The sequence below is a fragment of the Muntiacus reevesi genome, chromosome 2 (assembly GCF_963930625.1).
Source record: "Muntiacus reevesi chromosome 2, mMunRee1.1, whole genome shotgun sequence".
NCBI lineage: Eukaryota > Metazoa > Chordata > Mammalia > Artiodactyla > Cervidae > Muntiacus > Muntiacus reevesi.
This window is the reverse complement of record NC_089250.1, coordinates 180,155,118-180,181,735: the sequence shown is the minus strand read 5'-3', so window position 1 is coordinate 180,181,735 and position 26,618 is coordinate 180,155,118. Positions and strand designations below refer to the sequence as shown.

At 59.4% G+C, this 26,618-nt stretch overlaps 1 protein-coding gene across 1 annotated transcript in view; it reads left to right on the top strand.

The window, feature by feature from the left end:
• The window catches only part of LMF1 (lipase maturation factor 1), a 47,002-nt gene extending 20,693 nt beyond the window's left edge, over positions 1 to 26,309 (top strand). Inside the window, exons 4-11 of the mRNA XM_065923960.1 lie at positions 5,932 to 6,080; positions 15,889 to 15,954; positions 18,303 to 18,470; positions 23,754 to 23,937; positions 24,391 to 24,544; positions 24,691 to 24,874; positions 25,486 to 25,598; positions 25,916 to 26,309. Of these exons, the coding sequence (XP_065780032.1) occupies positions 5,932 to 6,080; positions 15,889 to 15,954; positions 18,303 to 18,470; positions 23,754 to 23,937; positions 24,391 to 24,544; positions 24,691 to 24,874; positions 25,486 to 25,598; positions 25,916 to 26,090 (1,193 nt within the window). The 3' untranslated portion in view covers positions 26,091 to 26,309. The remainder of the gene's footprint in view (positions 1 to 5,931; positions 6,081 to 15,888; positions 15,955 to 18,302; positions 18,471 to 23,753; positions 23,938 to 24,390; positions 24,545 to 24,690; positions 24,875 to 25,485; positions 25,599 to 25,915) is intronic.
• Positions 26,310 to 26,618: the final 309 nt, after the last annotated feature.

Here is a 26,618-nt window from a genome sequence, read left to right as displayed (position 1 = left end):
GTTCAGGCCCCACCTGGGTTTGGGGTGGGGCCCAGCATCCTGGGATTTGGGAGGGTGCAGGTCTTCAGGGCTGGAAGGTAGCAGGGTGTCCAGCCACCAAGTAGTACCCATCTTCTGCCAGTCCCAAGGTTGGCCTGCTCCTGAGACTGCCTCCTGGCAGGAGGTGCTGCCCAGGGATGCCTGGACCCCACAGACGGGCCATCCTCCCTGGGGACAGTCCTTACGAGAGGGCCCTCTGGGGTGGTGTCAAGCAGGCAGGGTGGGACTGGGACGATCTCAAAGTCTGAGCTTCTAGACGCCCAGCCACAGGCGCAGAGAGCTCCTTGCCTGGCTGCCTCCTCCTCCGTGCCCGAGGTTGGGGCTGGGGGCAGGGGTCACTGGGACCCTGCCAGGCACTTGGCGCTGCATCAGCGCCCAGTAAGCTCAGTGCCCTTCTGCCTATGCCCTCTGTGCTGTGTCTCGGGTTCTGTCCTTTTTGACGGTGAGGAATCTCCTTTCATCTGAGGAAGAGCTGTTTGATCTCCTTCAAGAGCAGCAGCGGGACCCAGGGATGAAAGCACAGAAGCTGGGCCCCATCCTGCAGGCAGCCCTCCAGCCGCGGACCTCCCGGACCCTCCATGGCTGGGCCCCTCCTTCCTGTGCTCCGAGTGTGCATGTGTGGCTTTGTCTGGAGGCTTGCATGGTGGTCTGTTATTGATACATCCATGCATCTCAGGCCTTAACTTGGTGAAAAGCACCATCCAGGATGGAGGGAGTGGGTCTCACCTTGGTCCATCACACTGGACAGTGAGGTAAGGATCGGGCTTTCACCATAAACACTGTCGTGCCTCCCCTCCCGCCCCTACCACTCCCACTTGGTTCAGGGCCCGCATTTGGGACAGCCAACACTGAACGTTTGGCTCATCTTCAGTAACGGGATAGCTCTCTTCCTCTCTTTCCCTTCAGAGTGTGCCAGAATCAGCCGTTTTGTCATAACACCAATGGAGACCTCCGCTAGGAAAGGTTAGGGTGTGCGGGTGGCAGCAGGTGCTTTGGTTTGGGAACAGGTGGTCCTGGGCGGTGCCCTCTATCCCACCTGATCCCTGAACTGGACAGAGCCCCCCGCTGCACAGAGAATGCGGCGTCTGCCCCGGGTCCTGCCCTCCTTCCCACGAGTCTCCGCGCGACTGCGCTCTGTGTGGGGGGCTGTGGCAATGCACACTCAGGGCGGGCTCTGCTCACGCCTCACTTCCGCCTCTGGCGGCACCTGCACTGCCCGAGTGGGAACACTGTCAGAGGCGTCCGTCAGCCTGCGTCCACCTCCTCACGGAGGCCATCACTCTGAAAAACATCTCTTGCTTTGTTGTGGAAGAAGTTTTGTGTTTAGAGTTACACCTGAATGCTTTGTTGAGACTCAGCACCACAGCCCCAGGACGGTGACTTGCAGCTGTCCTGTGAAGCTGACACAGTGGATCTGCCCTGACCTCCTCCAGCCGCGTTCAGGACGTCGTCTGCGCGTGGCCAGCGGGCCTGGCCTGCCCAGGCCGGAAGTGGCTCAGAGCTCGCCCTCGTGTCCAGGGGCCCCGCTGTAGCACTGCCTGCCTCTCGCGAGGAGTCTGACACGCTCTCTGAGACCAGCCCCAGCTAATTCTCATGCACAGGAAACAAAAGACAAAGAAACAGTAAGGCACCATACTCTCCAGCCTGATATATGTTAAATGTTTGGAATATATTAATCCTGCGAAATCTCTGTTGCCAAGTCTCATTTCCGGTGACAGGAAGCATTCCTGTGCTTACCCCGAGCCTGCAAAGCCAGCCAAGGCCATTACTGTGGGTCTTGTTTGGGGCTGGCTGGTGACACCTGCGTGGACCAGAGCAGTAGGGGACACCTGGGGCTCTTAAGTCTGGTTGCCACAGCAACCGAGAATTAACCAGCACTGTGACCAAGTGCAGCAGGAGAGGGTCACCGCGCAGGTCACGGGTCACTTCCTGTTCCCTGCAGCACCCAAGGACGTCCGTGAGACACAGGCTGGCAATTTGCTAAATGCTTCCTAACTGGGAGCATGCAATTCTAAATTATTTTATTTAAAACGTGAAGCCTTTAACCAGCTCTTTCAAATTCACCATCCAAGCTCTGGCTGAAATCTTCACAGATGTGAGAAGTAACCAGGAGGCTCCTGTCCCAGAAGACCTGTCCAGCTCACACCAGCTCTGGAGGATTCCTGGGCAGATGGGGTCCTGGGGGTGGGGGGGCAGTGGACTGGAGGCCAGGCCCAGCTCAGGGCAGTGGGGAGAGGGGGGGCGAGCAGGAGTGACTGCACGTTTGGGTGGCAGCGTTAGTACCTCTGGGGCCTGAGGGTGGCCCAGGCTCCCCGAGGACAGGCCATCTTTGCAGGCAGTTCCAGTAGCTGGAGGGGTCAGCGAACCTTGGCAAGGTCCCATGCAACGCGGGGCCTGTGGGAGGGGTGTGAGGGAGACATGAGGGCCTCCTTTCTTCACTGGGCAGGCTCGCGGCCACCTGGTGCCCCATCCAGGCAGGAACGACAGACACGCGTGTCCCCATGACGTGCGGCGGCCGGCAGTTGCTTGTAAACACCAGCGGGAGAGGTTTCCCTCAGGTTCTATGTGGCCTCCCTTGTGCTTTTTACCTGGTCTCATTTTATATTTTGCCTCAACCAAGAAGGGAGGTGTTGTGAGCCGCGTGTTGCACAGGGCGTGCTGAATGGACGGCGGTGTTGGCAGGGGTCCCGTCTGGGGAAGGGTGGGTGGGAAGGGCGGGTGGAGGGCTCAGTATCGGGCCAGCCACCGTGCGGCCCACCCCCCGACCGGATACTGCACAGCAAGGCTGCCCTTCGCTTTTGAACTGTGCTCCTCAGGGGTCCCGCCTGCTGCTCCAGTCCCTTCGTCTCCCAGCTGACCTGCGACCCCCAGCCCCCTCCCTCTGCCCCCTCGAAGGAGGTGTGGCCTCGGGACAGAGGAGCGTCCCCAGGATGTGTCCCAGGTGTGAAACGGCCCTTCCTTGGTAGCAGCGGCAAAGGACGGCTGCTCTGCCTGGAGACCTGCAGCTCCACGTCCCGGGGAGGTGCCTTTGCTGTCTCCCGCTCCTACCGTGAGGCTAGTGGGCTTCCTGCTCACCCTATGGAGGGCGCTGTCATGTGAAGGATCCTTGCCTGCCACACTTAACTCCTCTCCTAAGTAACTGTCACAGTTCCGAGGCGGCTGTGAGGCTTCAGCTGCTTCGGAGCCCTGGGGCGGCCGTGGCCGCTGAAACCTGCTTTCGGTCACCTTTCCTCCCTGTGTGTGCTGCCTGTGACCCTGGGTGACTGACCACAGCACCTGGGGGACCCCTCTGCGCCCCCAACGGTCAGCAAGCATCTCCCACAGAAGCAGCCTAGCCCCACTCGCGTCTGTCCTGCAGCGCAATGCCCATCCCGTGGTGGCCGTGTGCTCTGCAACACAGGCCACCTGAGGGCGGCTTTTCTGATCCTTGGTCCTCAACGTTAAGAGCGTCTCCACTCTTTACAGGCCTAGAGAACAGGGAGCGCCGGCACCATGTCCAGGAGCAGCTCTTTGGGGAGCAGGTGCCCCAGGTGTGGGCAGTGAGGTCAGCCAGGAGGCTGAGGGCCATGTTCAGCACACCATGGGCCTCCCTTGGCTGCAGGTGGCCCTGGCAGACATGGGCCAGGAGAGGGGCACTCGGAGCTACGGTCTGCCCACCCGCAGCCACTCTGGCCCACAGGTGCCCGCAGCCTGCAGGATGGGGAGTGTGTCTGCACTCAGAGCTGAAGACCACTGTCAGTGGCCAGCCTGAGCCCCTGTCAGGACAGGGTGGGACGACACCGCGTGTCCCTGTCGGGCCGTCCCCTGAGACAGTGGGTAAGCGGCTCCTCGGGAAAGGGGGACCACGGAGCCGCCCATACTCTCCTCTCCCACGTGCAGGGTGGGGTGCCAACCCTCAAGCTCGCAAGGACACCTCCCACATGTGCTGGGCCAGCCTGGGCTGCATCCGGGAAGCCAGCCCAGTGCCGCAGCAGTGGGAGTGTGAGCCGCAGGCGGGGTGGTCAGGCAGGTTCCCTGCCGTTTGCTCACCACCACCCCAGAGCCCTTGGCGGGAGGTCCCCTGCGGCAGGCAGAACCTTCCGGCCCCGTGACGGGCCTGCGCTCGGCGAGGGGCGAGGGTGCGCGTCTGGAGAAGGGCTGTCCCCGGGCCCCGGAGAACAATGGGGCTCCTTGTGCGCGCCGCAGCTGCTGACCCGGCGGAAGAAGCAGAGCAGGTGGGTGCTGCCGAGCACTGACTGCAGCAGGCCTCTGCCTGGAGGGCAAGACGGGGTGCCCACGCCCCGCAGGGCGAGGCAGGTTCCAGGAGCGGGGAGCAGGCGGGAGGGCAGGTGACACGTGTGTCCCCGGGGCAGCAGGCCCGTCACCTGCTTCCCGGCACTTAGCAGCTCTCTGGGCGCCACCATTCGCGCGTCGCTTTGATGGGTGTCACTCAAGCAGCACATTAAAATTCTGGTGTGTGGCGTCTGTGCAGAGTGAGGTGACAGAGAAGGCAGGCTGGGCTCTGGGGACCCCCTCCACCCACCCACATGGGCCCTGCGAGCTGCGGGGGGCCTCCAGGGATGCGGGCCCCTCACGGGTGGGCACGTGCTGCTCCGGCCTTGCCCTCTCCGGGGCCTGCCCGCTCCCGGGGCCGAGCAGAGGTGGGTGGGGCCAAGCGGCCTGTGAGGGCCCTTCCCAGAGTGAAGTCCGCCCAGAGCCATGTTACTGCCTCTCCACGTTCTGCTGCCGTAAACTGCAAGTTATAAAATGCCCCACAGCACTGGAAAGGAGTCCAGACTTAACGATCACAACCTCTCAGGACAACACCAGAGAAGCTGTTGAGAAAGCAAGAGTCCACTTCCTGTTGAGACAGAAAAGGGGTTTGAAGCGCGTTGAGAAGCACAGATTGTCTGTGTCCATGATGAGGACAAGACCTGGACGCGAAGTGGGTGGCTCCAGTGTGCAGACCCTCGAGGTTCTACACAAGGAAGACCCTTCCTGCTGTCCTGGCTGCAGCATCCGGGGGGCCAGTGGGTCCCTTGGCCGGTCACCCTGGACTCCGCTTTCCTCTCCTGATCACAGAGCCCCCTCAGGGCTCTGGGGCCCACCTTGCTCAGCTCCTACCTAAGGGCATGCCTCCCCGGCACCATCCAGGCTTCTCCTGCTTCTGGAGTCACCTCCAGATGGCACGGAGTGCACGCTGCTGTCCCCAGAGCCCGAAGCCCAGAAGGCTCGGCCGAGGCGGGTGGGGCTGCCCCCCAACACCTGCACCACTGCTTCCAGGTGCCGCTCTGCAGCAAACTCGCCCGCTTCTTTCTAAGAGGAGAACTGAGTTTCAGAAATCCACAAAGTGAGTGAGAGTCAACGGGATTTCTACCTGTATATTTTACTAGGAAAGTTTCAAACTGCCGAGTTTCAAACAGTTGTGCAGGGAAAACCCACAAACCCACCAGCTCCACCTGCCCTGGCTGGTGCTTTACTCATTGGCGGCAGCGTATCTGTGCGTTTCTCCTCTGAACACTCGGTGCTTCTCAGAGTGAGCAGCACAGATGCCCAGCCCTGAAGGCTGGGGTTCAGAATTCATTCAGATTTGTCTGGGTTTTGAGGAAGACATTTACAAACACTGGGCACTCAGGAGCGCTGCCCACACCCGAGTCCCTCACACAGGCTCCCGGCGGGAAGGGCGACCATGACCCCACCTGGCGGGGCCTGGACCTGCATCCCCCACCCCCCAGCCAGCTCCCCGTCACCAGGGCTGCTGGGATCGCGGTCTGCTCTGCGCTCAGGACCTCACACCTGGCGCCCGCCCCTCGCGCCCGTGGCCTCCCCGAGGATGGCCGCATCCCGCCTGGGCCGTGGGCTCTGCCACGGGTGCTCCGGGCAGCTGCTACTCACGCATTCTCTGTTCCTCAGGGTGGGAGTCCCAGCTCCTAGAGACCGGCTTCCTGGGCATCTTCCTCTGCCCTCTCTGGACGCTGTCTGCGCTGCCCAGGGGCACCCCCACGTCCCGGGTCGTCGTGTGGGGCTTCCGGTGGCTGATTTTCAGAATCATGCTTGGAGCAGTAAGTACAACCTTCTCCTGTTAATATCCGGTAGGGACGTGCCCTCCTGCCACTTCCCTGAGGTCCACAGGCCTGTTTCTGAGCCCATGACTCCCCCAAGGCTCGGGGGACAAACGACACTTGGGGAGGCTCCCGTCACTCCTGCCCCCAGCCCTCCTAGGTGTGTGGAGTGTCCGACCCCACCCCAGGGAAGCCTCCCGCCTCCTCCTGACCTGCCCATGTGGCTGGTGTTGCTCCCGAAGGCTGGGTGCTCAGCGTCCCCCTTCCTGCCACACGCTCCTTAAAGCCCTCAGGCCAGGCCCCTGCCCTCCACGCGGCCAGCAGAAGAGCACGTCTCTGTTTCAGCTACACCTGCGAGCTTCCAGAAGCTTGAAATAGGAGTGAGGGGTTCACCAGGCAGAGGCCGCGCAGCTCTGCATGGTGCCTCCCACCTCTGCCCTGCTCCTTCCGCTTGCATCACACCATCCAGACAGGCTGGCGTCTGTCTGCTCTAAGCTGTTCCTCGTGGGCGACCATGCGCCTGCGGGGAGTGGGGCCCATGCAGTGGGCGCGTCCCTGCCGCCTGGCCCTGCTGGCCCCCTCAGAGCCGCAGTTCTCCAGGCGTCAGCAGCCACTGTGACTCGGAGGGACTCCACGCCCCTCCTCATCCATGTTCCATTTACTCAAGGGCATCTTACATGAGAGGGGCCACGTCCCTGCAACACGGTGTCCTCCAGGTCCTCGGTGTCCGACACCCTCGTTCCTGCCGGCCACAGCCAGCACTGGCCCTCCAACGGGACGGCGTGCCCCCCAGGACGAGGAGCCATGTTCAAGCTCCTCACAAAGCCCCACCCCCGACACCAGGTGTCGAGCTGGGGATGAGCTCCGTGGGGTGGGGGCCAGAGGGGTGGCGCGGGCTCCTGACCAATCGGGTAGGAGCGGCTGCGGCACTGGGAAACCCTGCGTCGGATGCGTCGGATGACTGTGTGTCCAGACTCCAGGGGTGAGTGCAGTGCTTCCCTCATGCACACTTAACTGGAGAGTGGGCGTGGCTCACGGGGCCATCTGATGAAACAGGAAACCACGTGCTGTCCTGACAGCGCACAGGCGTTCTTAGCTTCAAATCTGTCTTAGCAGTTCCTTGTCCACCCAAGGCTCGACTGTGGCTTCTCTGTCAGCTGGCTTCAAAAAGCATGAAAATGTATGCAGTGTTTCAAAGGCGTGTGTCAGGACCCCCTCGTGTGTGGCACTGAAGCCACGGGCCGGGGTGGCGCCCAGCCGAGCGGGTGCAGAGCCCAGGGTGGCAGAGCCGTTGGGCCACGGAGCACAGCTCGCTGCTGAGCAAACTCCCACGACGACCCAGAGGCGGTGAATCATTAGCATGTGGTAAAGCACCTTTTATGGCATTTTGATTGACAGTGAGCACCAGCTGGATAAAAGATTATCAGGTGCACTAAAAGGTGTAATTACTTGATTCTGTCTGTACACTGGATATTATTCGCCGTCCTTTGTAGGAAAGCAGAGCGACAGGGCTGGCTTGATGCAAAGTAGGGGCAGCAGCAGGGGTCTGTCCGTGGAAGCTGGGCAGACCCGGTCCCTTAACACGCCCGGGACCAGCTCATCAGGTTGCCCAAGTGATCCTGGTCTCTGCCAGCATCTCGAGGATCCACATCACACCGTGCGTTACAGCCTGAGGAGCTGTCAGGCAGGGCGTCCGTGGGAGCTGCTGAGAGCCGGGCGGGGTTGAAGCAGCAGGGACACGTGTGCAGACGGCACACGTACCGTCTTTACAGCTATCCTGAAGTCTAAGGTTTTCTTCAAAATACAACATTAGAGAGAAGTAGCATGAGCGGCTTCGTGCACGGGCAGTGGGCACTTAGAGGACTCAGAGGTGGGTGTCCAGCACTGACTCGCAAGGGCCGGCATGGCTGAATCGTCGTATAAACTGAGTCATCAAACACACAGAAAGCACCTCCCACCGAAAACCCCAGACCACGCCACTGACGAGTGCGGTCAAATATTTAAGGAAGAATCGATACAAACCCATACACACTCATTCAGAGAACACGAGAGGGAACCCTTCCCAGCGCACTCCTGAGGCCAGTGGACAATGATATTTCAGACAGGGAGGTTCCAGAGCAGTGTTCCTCAAGGGCACAACAGAAGCTCTCAAGGAACGGTCAGCAGGTGGTCCAGAGTACATGGAGGGGTCAGGTCCACACGGGTTTCCCAGGATGCAAGGCTGGTGGGATGTGAATTCAGTTCAGTTCAGTCACTCAGACATGTCTGACTCTGCAACCCCATGGACTGCAACACACCAGGCCTCCTTGTCCATCACCAACTCCCAGAGTTTACTCAAACTCATGTCTATCGAGTCGGTGATGCCATCCAACCATCTCGTCCTCTGTCGTCCCCTTCTCCTGCCTCAATCTTGCCCAGCATCAGGGTCTTTTCCAATGAGTCAGTTCTTCACATCAGGTGGCCAAAGTATTGGAGTTTCAGCTTTAGCATTAGTCCTTTCAAGGAATATTCAGAACTGATTTCCTTTAGGATTGACCGGTTGGATCTCCTTGCAGTCCAAGGTAATTCACCACATTGCCAGACGTAAGGAAGAAAGAGATCAGATGACATATTCATCTCATTTGATGTAGAAAACGCATCAGTATTAAAACACTTATTCACAATTAACAAAAAAGCTCTTAGCAAACTGGAAATAGAAGGAAATGTCTTCAACCTGATAAAAGATAACTATACAAACTGCCTACAGCTGACATCAGAAAGACTGAATGTTTTATCCTGTAAGCTTGGGAACAGGGCAGTGCTGGCCACCCTCCTCATGGCTACTCGGCAGTGTGTTGAAGATCTTCACTTGTCTTTAAAGAAAGACAAAGTGATGAAAGCCCTGAGGACTGGAAGGAGGAAGTGAAATCACCTGTGTTCATCCCGCACACGGACGATCACAAGGGCCGCAGAACTAGGGCGTGAAGCTGACCCGTGTGCAGGAAGCGGCCAGTGTTTCCATCTGCTAGCAAAAACTGTCAGAAAACAAAGTTACAGATACACCCTGACAACCATAAAATACTTAGGAAGTGTTCACAGAAGTGTGACACTTGGGCCCTGAAAACCCCCAGACGGTGCTTAGAGGAGCCCTGGGAAAGGAGGTCTTCCTTGTTCGTGGCCAGCAGTCAGTTGTCCCCACACTGGTCAATAGATTTCATGCAGCCCCAACATAATCCTAGAAGAGTTTTCTTTTTTAAAATTGGTGAACTGATTGTTTGGTGAACACGGAAATGCCCAGGACCGAGTCTTGAGAGGGAGTAAAGCAGTCAGCTTCATGCTGCTTGTGGGTCCGGGACGCTCCAGGGACCGTGCCCCTGGACGTGCCAGGGAAGAGCCGGCGAGGCTGTGACGACGGGCGGGTCAGCACGTGCAGACGGCGCCACACTGACGTCAGGCGCAGTTGACGTTTGGACAAGGCAGTGAGTCAGGTCGGCTAGGACAAGAAAGGAGCTTCCACCAGAGGTGCTGGGTGTCCACTGGGTGCACGAACCCCCGCCCCCACCACACCTCCCACGACAGGCGGTTTGAAGTGCACAAACACATAAAACCAAGACACCCCTCGCAGATAATGTAGAACACCCTCAGTCCTGGGAGAGGCCAAGACTGCTCACAGCACAGAAACCACTAACCGTTGAAGGAAAATCATGGGTAAACTGGACAACTAAAATCTTGAGTTCTTCAAAAGACACCACTGAGAAATGGTAAGCCACAGGCTGGGGGCTCAGTCACCACAGCGGGCAGAGCCTCTGCGTGGAGCCTGGGAAGGACGCAGCCCCCACTGACGACAGGTCACTCAGGAGAGGGAGAGGTCTGGGCAGGCGTGAGCACAGGCGGGTGTGCACACAGCCTTCCCAGCGCTGGGCGCCCATCAGCCCCACAGAGAGCAGAGCCCCGCACACCCCAGGGCCAGGCTTTCCTAGGCAGAGCAGCAGGTGACGCCATGTCCTTCAAGCCTGGGAAAGACTGACCAGCAGCCCGCCAGGTGCTGCCACTTTCCGCCTGTCTCCCCCGCAGACTGCAGGCCTGGTCTGTGCGTTGCGAGTTATCTTGTTTTTCGTTTCCGCGGACGTGGAGGTGACATGACGGCCCCAAACTGTCCCCATAGCAGTCGGGGAGCAGGGGCGTCACTACAGGTGGGGGCCGTGGGCCCTCTTCCTGTAGGAGCCTGGTTTGGGACAGGGGCTGCCTCGCAGGGATGTCCAGGGCCCACGAGGACGGCAGCCAGAAGACGCAGTGTCGCCAGAGCAAGGGCCATAGGAACCTGTCTGCTGCTGGACGTCAGTGGGGGCACCCTGCTTGTGGATGTTGGGGGAGGGCAGTGTGGGCGGGGGGGGTGGGCGCTGTCGGCCTGCACTGCACTAACTAGGTTCTTATGGCTTTTCTTTTCCTGCGAGTTCTCTCTACAGTTTTCCAACATCTTTTACTACCTTTCCTCAGGTACCACATTGTTTTTATTATTGCTTCACATTTTAAGAGTTAAGATCTTAGGACCCTAAATTCTCACTGAGCAATATCACCACTAAAGTCAGCAGTTCTCACCAAGAGTTGCATCTTTGCTATGGCCGGAGCAGGTTGTGTTTTGTTGCTGTTGCTGTGTTTTGGGTTTTTTTTTTTTGACCATGCCACACAGCTTACAGGATCTTAGTTCCCTGACCAAGGACTGAACCGGGGCCCAGCAGTGAAAGCACTGAGTCGTAACCACTGGACAGCAGGGAAGTCCCTGATGCAGGTGGTTTTTCCGTGAAGTAAATGGAGGGGTCGCAGTATGAAAGGAGGCTGTGGATAATCGGGGCAGGAGGACAAGCCTCCGGGCCACCCCGGGGCAGCACGAGGATGTGCTTTTCTGTCTGTACCGGGCAACCCGCGTGCCTGCAGGCTGTGGAGGGCGGCCTGGGCCTGGTTACTGCCAACCTGTGCCGCCCGCAACTCCAGCCTCACACCTGCACACCCTGGGATCCCCACGCTCTTTGTGCAGACCACACCTGTCTGGTTAACACACAAAAGCTGCATCTAAACTGGAGAAAGAGATGCCCCCAGGACCCACCGTTCTGAGGCCAGGATGCAGCAGGGCCAGCTGTGATTGAAGGCCCACAAGAAGACACTTTCTTCAGATAAAGGCGGTTTTGTCTGAGATTCAGCCATAAAGTCACCTGGACTATTCTGACAGTTTTGGGCCAGTAAATTTGACAACACAGATGAAATGGACAAATACCTTGACAAATGTAGCTCACCAAAACTGAGACAGAAGGAAACAGGAAATTGAAAGGGCTTCCTTCCTATCTGGTAAATAAATTGGATTTGTAACAAAATGTAAAAAACCATTCCAGAAAGAATGTGTAGGCGCAGATGGCTTCAGCAGTGACATCAAACATCTGAAGAGGAGTAAGGCAGTCCTACACACACCCTGGAGAACAGCTGAGGCGGGGCCACTCCCCAGGCCCTTTCACGTGACCAGCAGAACCTGAGGAGGCCAGTGCAGAAGAACAGACCAGCATCTCTCACAGGCAGAGACATGGTGACTCCGAGCAAAACATCAGCTGATCGAGCTCGGCCATGAGAGAGGCGTGTCTTACCTCAGAAATGCAGTTCACTACAGCAGCAGAATGGAGCTGGAGAGCTGTCTGCGTCTCAGCACAGGGCACACAGAGGGGTCCATGCGAGGTCGTCTCAGGCGGGGCTCCCGCGCCGTGATGGGGGAGAGCATCCACACGAGATTAAACAGGCCTGCTGTCTCTTTCTGGTGCTGCTCTCCAACACTGTTGAAGTCCAATAAAACAGGAAAAAGAAATAAAGGCATAAAGATTCCAAAAAAGGAAGTGAAACATTCACAAACATGATTATACAAAACCCAGGGAATCTTAAAAAGCAGCTACCAAAGTGAATACATTAATTTAGCAAGGTTGCAGGATACAGTCAATATGAAAAATGAATGGTCTATCATATGCTATAAAGAAGACATTTGAAAATAAAATTCTGAAAATACTATGGGCCATTGCTTGAAAACTCCAATGCCTCATAATAAATATGATTAAGGATATAGAAGACATGCATTAAAACTGCAAAACATTGATGATATGAACATAAAAGACCTAGGTAAGCAAACAGGTGTCCCCCACTCACAGGGCAGAAGACTCAGTATTGTCAAGATGTCTTTTTCACCTGGATGTATATATAAATAAATTCAGGGTAATTTCTATCAAAAAAAGCCCAGTGGGCTTTTTTGAGGGAAAGACATGTTGATTCTAAGATTCACATAAAGAGAATCTTGAAAAAGAACAAAGTTGGAGGACTCACACTTCCTGATTCTTTTTTTTTTTTTTTTTTTCCTGATTCTTAAGGTTAATTTAAAGCTGAAGTATGATGTTGATCTAAACTAGAATAACAGATCCTTAGAGGAGAGGAGAGTCTGGAGAGAGACCCACCTCTGCTGTCAACTGACATTGAGCCAAGGTACCAAGTCAGGTCAAGGGGAAAGGAAAGTCAATCTTGCAAACAGTGCCAAAATCACTGGGTGTCTGTGTAGAAGGAGAAAATGAGCTTTGAGTGCCATTTCAGCAAAGAAGAGCAGATGCTCAGTAGGAAGAACCTCCTCTCCAGGAGTCAATCCCTGCAGTAAAATCTTATTAACGTAATAAAAGAAACACAGGGATGCAACACGCCCCTCCCACCAAGAACAAATCAAGTAGGCATCTCGGCCACTTCCTTGCGGAGCCTGCAGTCTGTCACCGGCTCCTGGGAGGCATCCTGGGACTCTGAGGAGCACTGTCCAAGGGCTCTGTCCAGCTGCTCCCCCTCACAGCAGCTCCCCCCCACCATCCCTCGTCTCTGAACAGCCACAGCAGGACAGTGGTGCCTGGACCTGAAGTGGTGGGGGGCCCTGGACCGTCCCCCCGACCTACTCCACAGCTCTGGCAGGTCTGTCCCTGGCACAGGTCATCCGGGCAGTTTTCACAGGCTTTCGGGGTCATGCCCCCCACCAGCATTACCGACGGTTTCCCTCCCTCCCTCCACATTCAGCCCAGAAGGTCCCCCACGGCCGACACGGTGCCCCCCCACCTGAGTGCTGCCTTGGTGAGCTCAGAGGGCAGATTTCTGTTTGACCCCACCTGGGAATCTGAAAGCAGACACTGCCCCATCCTGGAGAGAAGGGGCCCGTGGTGGCCCTGGGTTGGCTGGGACCCCTTCAGATGTGGACTGTTCAGCCCTGAGACCCCGAGCAAGCCCGTGTGCACTCAGGTGAGGTCTGAGCGCTGAGCCATGACCCTCAGATGCTGCGTCATCAAGGGTTGGGACACGGGGCTCCCCCACCTCTTGCAGAGCACGTGGGGTCCCATGGGTCATCTCCACGGCCAGAGAAGATGCAGGGTACTGCCAGATTCGATCAGAACTGAGGCACCCCAGCCCGCATGCCCACAGCTGTGGTCACATCCCCGACCAGCAGGTCTGCTCCAGGGAGAACCAGCCCCCTTCCCACACCTGCAGGTGGGCTGTATCCACTTGTGGGAGGAGCAGGCAGAGGGCTGCTGCCTGTGCTTACAGATGAACGCAGGGTTCCTGGAGCAGAGCCTCTGAGGGGAGAACAGGATGCAGGGCACGTGCAGTACTGGGGCGCTGACGAGGGAGCTGGTGCTGGCTCAGGACCCGAGGCCGTCACCCCTCCCCCTGCCACAGGCCTGGGAGCCCCCCTCCACCCAGTTAGTTGTGGGGGGACTGATGTAGCATCAAGAAAGTGATGCTCTTTCTGTGGCCAAAGGCCTTCTTTCTCCCATTTCCAAGGGGGAGATTTTCAGGAGCGAGTTCTGGGACCTGTGAGCTTCCGAGAGAAGCCTTTCTGCGTCCCCTGGGCACCGCCCCCACCCGCTGCCCATGAGGTGAGGCCTGGCCCCCCTCAGCCGCCCCAGAATGTTCCAGGGTCCTGGCACTTGCCCTTTCCCCAAGGAGAGCATGGGCTGTGTGGACAGCTGCAGGTCACTTGGTGTCTTACTGGCCTGTCTGTGCCATTTTTTTGGAATTAATTTTAGGCTGAAAAAGGCTCAAAGAAGGCTTTGTTCCTCTGACACTTACTCTGGAAGAAAAAAAAATCCGTGGAAAATCTGACATCTGCATTGTAGAGAGAAATCAATAGATGGGAGGAATATAATTATCCTCTGCTCCCAGAAGAACATTTCAGATTTTTAAGTGTCTCATAAGCTTAGAATTTGAGTGACATTTTAATTATTTTGTTTTTTTTCTTCTCTGCCTGGCGTGAATCTCCAAAGAGTGCCACTCTTGGGTTCCGGGGGATGTAGAGAGCGGAGCCGCGCTCACGGGGAGCATCGTGTGAACGGGCACGTTGTCCTCAGGAGCCAGCGGGGCGTCTGGCCAACAGGATGCTGGGGTCTGCAGCACTGCTTCAATGCAGATGCAGCCGAGTCTGGGGCATCCATGCTGGGAGCTTTCTCCTCAGTGCGTCCATGATCTCAGAAAACCCCATTTCCAGAGCCTCGACTCCACCCCCCAGAGTGACCTGTCTTGAGAATATGCAGACACAGCAAGCAAGTCCTCAGGCATGGCTTCACCTGACTGCAGGGCACCCAGGCCCCCGGGGTGGGGGGGGTGCGGGACAGCCATCAGTGAGGATGGTGCCCAGGACAGTTGGGCATTGCGGCCTCCACAGGACACATGTATGAACTCACTGCTGGACTGCATAGCGGACTCACACCCGGCCTGCGAGCTCAGCCAGGACACGGCCACTTGGCCTCACCGTGGAAGCCACTGGTGTGGCTGCCGCAGGGCTCCACTGTTTCTTGTGTCTGTTCCGGGTGCCATGGCATCCCTACCTCCTACAGGGGCCCAGACCAGGAGCTGGCTGTGCCCTCGGCCCATCCTGTGGGCGCCATGCTCCTGGCCAGGCCGGAGTGGGGCACGTCTCGTCTCCCGGGCAGGCATCCCGCCATGCTGGCCGCGCGGCCGCCACAAGTTGGGCGACTCACACTGTCCACTCTTGGCTCAGAGCCCTCAACTGTCCCAGAGGCCTTCCCGTGTAGTCTGCTGTCTCTGTGACATGGTTCTCACCTTCCAGGGCAGCTGTCCCTTGAGACAGACATCAGGGCTGAACCTCCACATCAAGCAACAGCCTCACTCCTGCCAGGGGACAGATGGCTTCTGACCACGTGGGGGTCAGGTGGAGCTGTGATTCCCAAGGGCAGGTGAACAGTTGTGTGGCAGGCACGGGAGCCGACTGCCTTCCTGGCCACTGCAGAGCAGCATGCTGGCCACTGCCTGGCAGGGAGACCGGCGGGGCTGCCAGGAAGCTTGCCCACAGGAGCCCCTCTCTGCAGCGGGTTGCCCGGTGGACTGGGCAGCACAGGAGTCCCTGAGCCCGAGCTCTCCCGCATGCTGTGCCCTGAGTGCCGGGGTCTCCCATGTGCTGTGTTTCCCGTCATGTCAGCAGCGGGTGGATACTCTCTCTGAGGCCCAGTGGGACATCATCCCTCCCCCATCTTCCATGCATTTCTAAGTCAGGCTGTGTTCTAGTGCTTTATGAATTTGCCTTTTCTAAAACCTCACGGTTGCATTACTGTGATGATGCTCAGGGTCTAAAAGGTGGGTTTTAAAGAAACACAGGAAGAACTGACGTTGTAAAAAGGAGAGTGTTTCTTTTTCCTGCATTTGCTGTTACTCCTGAGACACTGAATATTCCCTCCGGGAACACTGTTCGCAGTTACACTTCTGCGTCACCTCTGCATGTCTGTCCAGGGGTGGCTCATGGTCCTCTCCATCCTTGCAGGGCCTGATCAAGATCCGAGGGGACCGGTGCTGGCGGGACCTCACCTGCATGGACTTCCACTATGAGGTGAGCAGGGCGGCCAGGGTGGGTTAGGGGCATGAGTGCATGCTGAGCCCACCATCCCCTCAGGACGGGCCCTCTGACACCCTGCTGCTGCTGACCACACTCAGGCCCACGCTGTGGTCTTTCCGTGATTCACCCGAGGGCATCTGGCCTCAGAACAACCTTCTCCTCAGTGGCATCGGCTCAGTCCCGTTTGCCTGAGCTCCTCAAACCAGCCCTGTCGTTCTCGCCCGGTCTGGGCACCACCTGTCAGGCGGGATGTCTTCCTTCCCCGGGGTGGCTTCAGCCTGCTCCCTCCGAGGGGGTGGGGGGTCCCAGAGTCAGGGTCCTGGCGCCCAGATGGGGGGCTAGAGAGGCAGGAGCTGGGGGTCCCAGAGTCAGGGTCCCGGCGCCCAGATGGGGGGCTAGAGAGGCAGGAGATGGGGTTCCCAGAGTCGGGGTCCTGGCACCCAGATGGGGGGCTAGAGAGGCAGGAGATGGGGGTCCCAGAGTCGGGGTCCTGGTGCCCAGATGGGGGGCTAGAGAGGCAGGACCTGGGGGTCCCAGGCCCCGGCTGCTCTCATGACCAGGACATCATCGGCAACAAGCAGAAGAGCATCCTGGCCACTGTGCTCCTAGGAGACCCACACAGGGTCATCACAGCTCAGTGTTAGGAGGCACAGAAAACTACCCAAGGAGGAAGGGGCTGGAAGAAGGGGGACATCTGGGAAGCTGGGCATCCGGGTTCCTTTACTGTTCTTGTAACTTCTCTGTGGGTTTCCCTGGTGGCTCAGAGGTAAAGAATCCGCCTGCCAATGCAGGAGACGCAGGTTTAATCCCTGGGTCGGAAAGATCCCCTGGAGGAGGAAATGGCAACCCACTCCAGTATTCTTGCTTGGGAATTCCCATGGACAGAAGAGCCTGGCAGGCCACAGTCCATGGGGTTGCAGAGTCAGACATGACTGAGCAACTAAACTACTTCTCTGTAAGTTGGAAATCGTGTCCAATTGAGAAGTTAGCAGGAAGACACTCTCCCAGGGGGGTTGGTGGCCCTCCCCTGGGGCGTCACACTTGGAGCCCCCACCTACCTGTGTCCAGCGGGACACCACACCCCTCCAAGGCACCCTGGCCCGCGCACTCTGACCGGCATCTCCGTGTGCCCACCGCACCCCAGGCGCCTCAGCGTCCACAGCTAACCCGTGGGAGTCACACCCACGATGGGCAGGGAGAGGGTCAGGCCGCAGCCACACCCAGGGCCAGGGAGCACAGGCCACATGGTTGGCAGCTGTAGGAGAGCGCTTCCTTTCGCTGGGCTCTAAGCCGTGTCCAGGAGGAGTCACCACCGCGAGCACAGTTTATCTTTGGCCCAGCCCTTCCCTCTGCAATGTGGGAGACCTGGGTTCAATCCCTGGGTTGGGAAGATCCCCTGGAGAAGGGAAAGGCTACCCACTCCAGTATTCTGGCCTGGAGGATTCCATGGACTGTATAGACCATGTGGTTGCAAACAGTCGGAAACGACTGACTGACTTTCACTCACTCACTTCCCTCTGATGGCGGATGGCAGCGTACTGTCTGTATGCGTGCATGTGTGGGCCGTGCGGGTGCAAAGGACACAGGGCCCCAGAGAAGGAGTGCACAGCAGACCCCAGCGCCCTTGTTGGACCTGCTCTGCACAGACACGGAGAGGCGCACTCCGAGTTGGTGGGGCTGTGGGTCCACCGGGTCTGGGGCCTCGGGAACCTGGTGTCCCGCCCGGCACCATGCCCTTCACGGACAGCTGGATGTCCACAGCGGCCACCCCAGCCCCACATGTCATCGGCACAGCTGGCCCCTCTGCGGATGGCCGCGTGTGCGGGGAGGACAGGGCCCGTCAGCTGGGCCCTGGGCGCCGGCGCCACGGCTGAGTCAACACTCGGGCCTTGGGGACCTGCCGCGCCCGCCCACCCCGCACACATGTGGAGTCCATTCCCAGGAACACACAAGTGGGGCCAGGACCCCGCGCCCCCAGCCTACATGTCCTCCAAGAGGAACTCCACGTGTGAGCTCCTGCAGTCCTGCCTCCTCCCCACACCCTGTCCCTTCCCAGGGGGCTCGCCAGCGCCCGAGCATCTCAGCGCTGTGACCACAGGTGCCCCCCCCCCAATCTCTGAGCGCCTGGTCACCAGGGCCCTCGGGGGTCCCTGAGGGGTCGGCATCAGAAGTACAGGAAATCTAGGAGCGCCAACTTGGCCGTGCAAGCTGCTGGAGGGGTGCCTCTCCGGCCCGGGCGGCCCCAGAGCCCCCTCGGCCTCCTGGGCCGCTAGTGGGAGCACGGAGCAGGGTGCAGAGGGCGGGTCCCCTGGGCGCACCTCAGGGCCGCCGCCTGCCCACAGACACAACCGGTGCCCAACCCCGTGGCCTACTTCCTGCACCGCTCCCCGTGGTGGTTCCACCGCTTCGAGACGCTCAGCAACCACTTCCTGGAGCTGCTGGTGCCCTTCTTCATCTTCCTCGGACGGCGGATGTGCATCATCCACGGGGCCCTGCAGATTCTGTTTCAGGTGAGCAGCCACGCCGCGGAGAGCCTCAGCTCCCATGTCCCGTCTGCCACGCCTGTGGGGGTGGACACACAGGGCCCCGTCGCCCCCCGGACCGGGCCCCCATCTTCCTGCTCCTCGGCGTGGGGGCCCGTGTGCCGAGCTGCCCCAGACACGGGCTCCGTGGAACCAGTGGGGGGAGGGGACCCACAGCAGGAGGGAGCCTGTGGCTTGGTTGGTTGCTTACTGTGGCTGCTTCTGCCAAGTTCTCTTGTTTCTTGTTTACTAAAAGTTTTGTGCTTTTTGTTTTGGGTATTTTTAGTCATGAGTGGGTGAGGTTTAGCAAAAATGCAACCACAGTCAGTTACCTTCCTAGGATGAATCAAACTCAAGTCATGCTGTGTATATGCCAACACATTCCTGGGTACACTTGCTACCGTTTTGTCTGGGTTTTTCGCACTGTCAGTGAGGTTCGTCAGTGGTTTTCTGTCCACGCTGGCCGTGTCTGGCTCTGCTCCGGGTCTCGCGCTCACCCTCGAAGATAGGACGGAACCGTTGTTCCAACATCCCCACCCGGCCCAGGCGGGGGGTGGTGGGCGGAGCAGGGTCTGTGTGGCCACTGACAACCTTTTGTGGCTGCCGAATATGAAGGGTCTCTGTTTTCTGTAGGTTTTTTAATGGCAAACACTTTCCTTGGAATTTGTCCATTTTATCTGCTTTCAGACGTCCTGGTCAAGGAACAAGCTGTGGTGGTCTCCTATTTCGCAGTCTGGATTTATGTCCTTTCCTTGGGAGTTGTCACTCATGATGCTCAGATTCTATTCCAGCCAGCCTGGTGCTCTTTCAATGAAAAGCTCCTGTACTTCAGCAGGTGCACTTATTTCCACAGCTTTATTTTCTCTTTGCCCTTGTTTAGCTCTCCTCTGAGATTTTTCTCATTCCGTTCTTTTCTCTCTCCTAATTAGCAAGTATACTGTTTCTTTCAGGCGAGCACATGCTGAATCCCTGTCCTTGCCGCCATGATGGTCCTGTGGCTTCGATGTGCCGTCATGGCCTCCCCTACCCACCTGCTTTTGCTGCCAGTACTTTAAGCTCTACTTTGCTTTTAATCAACCGACTTTTTAAGAACAATTTTAGACTTATAGAAAAACTGAGCCAAGAGTATAGAGAATACCCTTACAGACTTGCGTCTCTACATAGTGATGGCAGCTGAGGTTGCTTGTGTCTGTCTGTGGGTGGAGAGCTTATCACACTGCTGACTGATACTTCACTGTCTGGATGCACCACAGCTTATTCGGGACTTGGCTGTAGGGCAAAACCCTGACTGGCCGGTGATCCTTACTCCCAACAGCCTCTGAGGAGGGACACCCCCCGGAGCCGAGGGGCACTCCTCCACATCCCTGCCGTGCACACACTTCAGCTCAGGCAGAGGCTCAAACACTCTTGAGGTCCGGCAGCATGGACACAGCCTCATGCTGGAAGGTCCTCCACTGGCACAGGATGCCCAATGCTGGCTCCCCCTTCCTCTGCCAATGGAGAACATGGGTCCCGCTCCTGAGGCAACTCAGAGGACCTGCCCAGCACATCGCCTCCGTGGGAACCCAGGTCTGCTCAGCCTGCATGGTCACCAGGGTGACCGTGAATCACTTTTGAGACTGCGGGGGCATTAATGAGTTGCTGCTTCAGCTGCTTTCACCAGCCTGGGACCACTGGAACCCTCTCAGGGCTGTAAATGTGGCAGGGGCATTCCTGGCATCCCTCAGGTTTCACTGACTAGTTTCTCTCCAGAAATCTGGGCCCAGCTCTGGCAAGTGGTAAGGAAAAGCAAATGGCCATGTCACAAAAAAATAACTGAAGGAAGTTTGGGATACTGCTGCAGGTGGAAGGGTTCAGCTACTTGAAAATAGGATTTGGGAAGGTATTTACGTTGACATTTGACCCAGCAGCCTCAAAATGCCTTTGTTTATTCCCAGTGCACGTGATGTCTCATGGCATTTTTGCATGAGGACCGTCTAACTGGACTAGCCTGGCTGAGTGTGTCCCGGGCCAGGGCACTGGCACCTCCACCGTGGGGGCCATGCAGACTTGGGGGGTTCAGGGGTAGGTGGCTCCCAGGCCACATGGCTGGGTCTCCACCCAGCTCTGGGTCTGCTGCCCGGATGGACAGTGGTAGACAGTGGTGGCACAGGGACACTGGGCAGAGAAGAGCCAGAGTTGGACCCTGAAAGGTCATGCCAACTTGTGGTCCTGGACATCACTCTCAAAGGCCAGTCATGCACTCACCTTCTGTCCCCCAAGGCCCTGGAAGCCTTGGTCCAGGCACGTCCCAGCATCATCTTCACCCACCCACACAGTGCCCAGGACAGGCCCAGGCTGCGACTCTTCTCTGAGGCCTGCTCTGCTGCCCTCCTGGGGCCAGGCCTCAGCTGTCCAGAGCAGAGAGGACCAATGGCCCCCGGCTCTGCAAGGCCGCCTCCCGGGCACACAGCCCTCCGCAGGTGTGGCACTGGGTACTGTGGATTTGCACGTTGCTCTCGTCTCCACGCCCGCGACCCCAAGGGTCCCTGGCTCTGTTTGTTTCCGTTTGTTCCCCAGGAGAGGGCTGAGGATGTGAGCACTCGCACCTCCTCCCACGCTCAGTTTGTACAGCTGTTCCGGAAGGTTCTGCGAGTTCTCCAGGGACGGCCTGTTGTCTACTTGGGGAGGCGCACCAACCCCACCTCGGACCCCCATGCTCTGCCAGGGAGAGACCCTGCAGGCCCAGTGGTCAGCTTTTGCTGTGGGCCCGGCTGGACCTCCTATCCTGACGTGGACCAGGCCCTCACCAGCCCCATGGCTCCTGGTCCACGCAAAGACACACCTCACATCCCAGACTCCTGTCCTGACCTCCCACCACGTTCGGCTTTTTCTAACCTCCATGACATCAGCCACAGCCTGAGCAGGCACCAGGCCCGCGGGCAGTGTGATGGTGGATAGGGCCGGCTGCTCCCCGCACCTTCTCAAGGGCTGCGGGACGCTGGCAGGGCCCCCAGGGCCAGACCCAGAGGTGTCTTCGCGATGGAGGCTGTGGTGCACCAGGGGCTTCTCCCCAGCTCTTGCTGCTGGGGAACTGGGCAGTAAGCAGAGGGCTTGCCACTCCATGTGGCCCCACAGCTGCACCAGGATGGCAGACCCCTGGGGACTGGCCTGTCCTCACCCTCCATCTCCAATCCTTACTTACCATGGCACAGCTAAGCCATGGAGAGAACAGAGCCCCACCCAGCTGACCAGCCCACCCCCAAGCACAATGCATTGGTGGGGGTGTCAGGAGGGGTAAAGGGCCAGTTCCCCTAAGCCCACGCTGACACAGAGGAGGGACCAGTGGAGCATCTAAGGACTTGGTGGTCTGGAGACGAGGTCTGCCCAAGGGGAGCTGGGCCCAGGCCACACGACCCCTGCCGCCCCCGTGGTGGTGGAGGGCCTACCGGCACCCCAGCCCAGACCCTCAGGAGCCCATGGTCTCAGCAAACCCCAGGGCAGAGCCCTGTCAGCCCCGAGCAGCCCTGCCAACTCAAGACCAGAGGTCTAGAGACCTCAAGGGGCCAGATGTGGCTGCAGGAGAGACCACCAGCCCAGGGCAGACGCAGGTGGGGCCACTTTGGGCACCGGGGTTTGTTAACATCCTAGACAGTGAAACACAGAAACTATCTTTAAGCTCAGAACCAGGAAAACTAGTTTTCCAGAGTAATGCAAGGAGAGATTTCCCTGGTGGGCCAGTGGTTCGGACTCTACACTTCCACTGCAGGGGGCACGGGTTCAATCCCGAGTCGGGGGACTAGGATCCCCCACTCTGTGCAGCACAGCCAAAAAAAAACCCAAAATAATCCAGGGAGAGCTACACATCTCACATCACGCCCCACGAAACCCCGCTGTGGTGCACGGAACTGACTCATCAGAACCCAGCTCCCCGCTGCACCTGGCTCAGGCTGGCACCCGTGACCACACGCTCTCCCTGTCACCAGGCTGGAGACGCAGCTTTAATGCCAAATCAAGGAGCGAGTATCACCTGAGCCTCGCCTGGCCATACAGCTCCGGCCTGGGCCTATGGTCTCACCTCCTCCCTCAACAGCCCACTCAGTCCGGACCCATGAAGCAGAGGGGCCCACTGGTGGCAGATATGCATGCAAGCGACCTGGGTGGGCACTCGGTCACTCTGCTACTTGGGGGCTGTCAGCCTGTCTGGGTCTGACTGCTCTGCAGAAATGTGTTCATCTGGTTGGACAGCAGAACTTGATGAAATCCTCCTTACTCCTCTCATCACCATGGTGACTGCGCCATGGGCACTGCGGGTCTGCAGTCACTGAAGGTCTGCTCTGCAGTCACTGAAGGTCTGCTATCACTGAGGGTCTGTTTACTTGCTGGTGCTACTGGTCCCCATTTCCTTCTACTTTGCTGACCTGCAGCTCCTGGTGTCATTTCCCCTTTTCTGAGGCAGTGCTTAAGGCGGTGTCTCCCTGTAGACACCTCCACATGGACTTCCCACACCTGAGAACCCGTGGCCCCAGAGCCCCTGCTTCCTCATGGATCTGAGGCCCACCTCCCCCAGGGGCAGAACCTGGACCAGAGCAGAGCCAGTATGACCCTTATCTCACACCTTTCCCAAAAAACTAATTTGAAAGCTGGGCCCATGGAGGCTTCTCAGGAGGGGCAGTGACCAGACACTCGGGCAGCCACCTGGCAGACAGCACCGGGAGGTTCACGAAGACAGGGTCTGGCTAAACTGCATCCAGGTGCAGGCTGACCTTGCAGGTCGCCTGTCCGGGGGAAACCCGGGCTCAGGACCAGCCTCATGCCTGGTCACTCCGTGGTGGAAGCCGGGCTGGCACAGGCGCGTGCACCAGCGCACTCCCAAATCCTGGTCCAGGGGAGCAGCAGGAGCCCCATCCAGACCCTGCCCCAGTGAAGGACAAGCTGCAGGGCCCTGGGGCTGGCTGTTGAGGAAGCCGCCCCGGGCCTGCTGCTCACCAGTCACGGTGACAGCTGCCACAGACTTGTCCTCGCCCGGCTGTGCAGCTGAGAACCCCAGCAGCCTCCGCACAGGGCCAAGGCCAGACTTGGGGTCAACAGGAGGGGTCTCACCAGAGGCGCAGGGCAGTGCTCACCTCTGAGGTCATATGGGACATGGGCATCCCCGGGCCAGTCTGAGGGAGGCCGGGCGAGCGGCCTGGGTGGGGAGGGGATCAGCACAGGCTTCGGGGAGGGCGTGACCCCAGCCCGTGCGTCACCACGGCTTGTGAGGTGCAGCGGCTGGAGCCCGTCTCCCTGCAGGTGGTCCTCATCATCAGCGGGAACCTGAGCTTCCTGAACTGGCTGACCATCGTGCCCAGCCTCGCCTGCTTTGATGATGCCACCCTGGGCGGCCTGTTTCCCTCGGGGCCTGGCCGCCTCAAGGACCAAGTCCTGAAGATTCAGGAGGAGGAGGCCCGAGGGGCTGGGGCCCCGCGGACGCGCGGTGGGTGACACTGGAAGGTGGGTGTGGCTGGGGAGCCCAGGTGGTCCCTGTGTCTGATGCCAGTCAACCGGGGAGGCTATGGCACCCAGCCCCGTGCCCACCCCAGTGGCCTGGGAGACAGAGCAGCGTCTCCACGCCTGGGCAGGGTCACTTTCGTCTGCTTGGTATGGACGTGTGTCCTGGTCCCCAGCACAGTGACCTCAGTTGCTACTGCTCCAGCCCAGGTCTTGGGACAGCTTGGGGGCTGGAGGGGGGCTGAGAGGAGTGGCCATGTTCCCACATCAGCCTGGAAGGTATCCCAGGCTCAGGGAGAAGGGGGCTGCACGTGGTGGGAGCCCTTCCCAGGCTCCCTGAGGGACCAGCTGTACCTCTCTTGGTCTCCGTGGGCCCAAGGGTCCGCAGAGAGGCCAGGCCTGGGGGTCGCAGCCCACTCATTGTGCCCCCTCCCAGCAGGCTGCGTGGCACGGAGCACAGTCAACCTGGTGCTGGGTGTTCTGGTGGCCTGGCTCAGCATCCCCGTGGTCCTCAACTTGCTGAGCCCCCGGCAGGTCATGAACAGCTCCTTCAACCCGCTCCGGATCGTCAACACGTATGGGGCCTTCGGCAGGTACCTCAGGGCCACTGAGACCCCGGGGTAGACAGGCATATACGGCCAGCCCCCGCCTGCACCCCCAGCCTTACTGTGGCCTGCTTGGGTTGGGGGTCAGAGTGGGGAGGCTCAGCCCTGACATGGCCCCTTCCCGTCCCCGCCAGCATCACCAGGGAACGCACAGAGGTCATCCTGCAGGGCACGGCCAGCGCCAACGCCAGCGCACCCGATGCCGCCTGGGAGGACTACGAGTTCAAATGCAAGCCCGGGGACCTGAGGCGGCGCCCCTGCCTCATCTCACCGTACCACCACCGCCTGGACTGGCTCATGTGGTTCGCGGCCTTCCAGGTAAGGCCCTCGGTGGAGAGGCCTCGCAGACACAGGATGAGGCCAGGGAGTCCGTGCTGGGGCGTGGCCCATGGGAACCTGCCAGGGCCCCCCCAAAGCTGGGCCTCCCTGCTGGCTTCTCAGAGTGCTTCCCCCAGAGCAAACAAGGCAGGCGTGGCCAGCAACAACGCAGCCAGCATCCATGGAGCCTTCGCTCAGACCCAAGCAAACCAGCAGGACTGTGCCCCCTGCCCAGGACAACAGCCTCCAGGAGGCTCAGTCACATGCCTGGGACTGCTGGTCCTGCCGGTGACAAAGCCAGGCCCGGCCCCGCTCCACCCAGGTCCCTGAGGACAGGACAGCAGGGGGTCAGGCGCCCAGGAGAGCAAGCAGGCGGCAAGAATAGGAAGGACCAACACCACAGGATACAGGCCCCCAGGAAAACCCCCACTCAGGAGAGCTGACCGCCGAGTTCACTGAGTCAGGGCCCCCAGGCCAACAGCCTGAAGGCTGGCAGCTGTCAGGAGGGAGGGGCGGGGTGCACACACATGGGGGCTCTCAGAGTGGGGGTGGTGGCTGCAGACATTGAGCTGTCTGCACCCCACCCTACCCCGTCCTCTCCTCACCCCCAGACCTACGAGCACAACGAGTGGATCATCCACCTGGCGGGCAAGCTCCTGGCCAACGATGCGCAGGCCCTGTCCCTGCTGGCCCACAACCCCTTTGAGGGCCGGGCCCCCCCCAGGTGAGATGCTCCTGCCAGACAGGCCCCCGCTGCAGCCTCGGCTACCCCTCAGGGCTTCTCCCCTAAATGCAGAGCTCTGCCCTGGGGGCCGGCCCAGCCCAGAACCAGGCCTGGACACAGCAATCCCGAGGCCCCACACACCCACTGAGGACCGTGGGCTCAGTCCGCAGGCCCTGAGGCTTGGCCCATCTGCTTCCGACCACCCCCCCCCGCCCACCATCACGGGCTGGGCCTCTGGCTGCTCCTGGCCGGGCACAGCCCAGCTCTGCACCCAGGGCTTTCAGGGGCCAAGGCTGCCCGCTGCCCTCGCCTTGCAGGTGGGTCCGAGGAGAGCACTACAGGTACAAGTTCAGCCGCCCCGGGGGCAGGCACGCAGCCGAGGGCAAGTGGTGGATCCGCAGGCGGCTCGGCCCCTACTTCCTGCCTCTCAACCTCCAGGACCTGCGGGGCTACTTCACGTCCCGGGAGTGGCCGTTCCCGGAACCTGAGTAGAGGCGGCCCAGGGCTCGTGCCGGGAAATAAAGCAGGAGGACAGCGGCTGGCTGCTCTGAGTGAGGGTCTCCATCTACAAGGGTGTGTGGGGAAGCAGGACCAGAGAGCAGGGGCTGCTGGCCCAGGCGGGGGTCCGTGCTTCCTTGTCTCCATGCGCCCCACGTCACGGTTCACCAGGGGCTCCTGAGGCCCCCCACCCTGGCTGCGCTCCCAGTCACCAGGCCCCCAGACACGGTCCCAGTGCTGCTCGCAGCTCCAGTCAGCCCCAGGACCACTTGCCCACATGGCCTCTGCCCCCAGCTGTGTCCACAGCACCCACTCTGGGTCCTTGGCACCAGCAGGCTGGTCCTCAGCCCAGCACGTCGTGTGCTGGTGTGGCTGGGAGGAAACCCTGCCTCTCCTTTCTGCTCCTGAGTGGGTTCCCACTGCATGCAGGAGGCGCCTGTGTGGGAGAAGCTGGGGCTCCCCTCAGAGCCCACCACCCCAGCACCCACTCTCCCCTGCAGTGACCAACACCCAGGGGTGTGG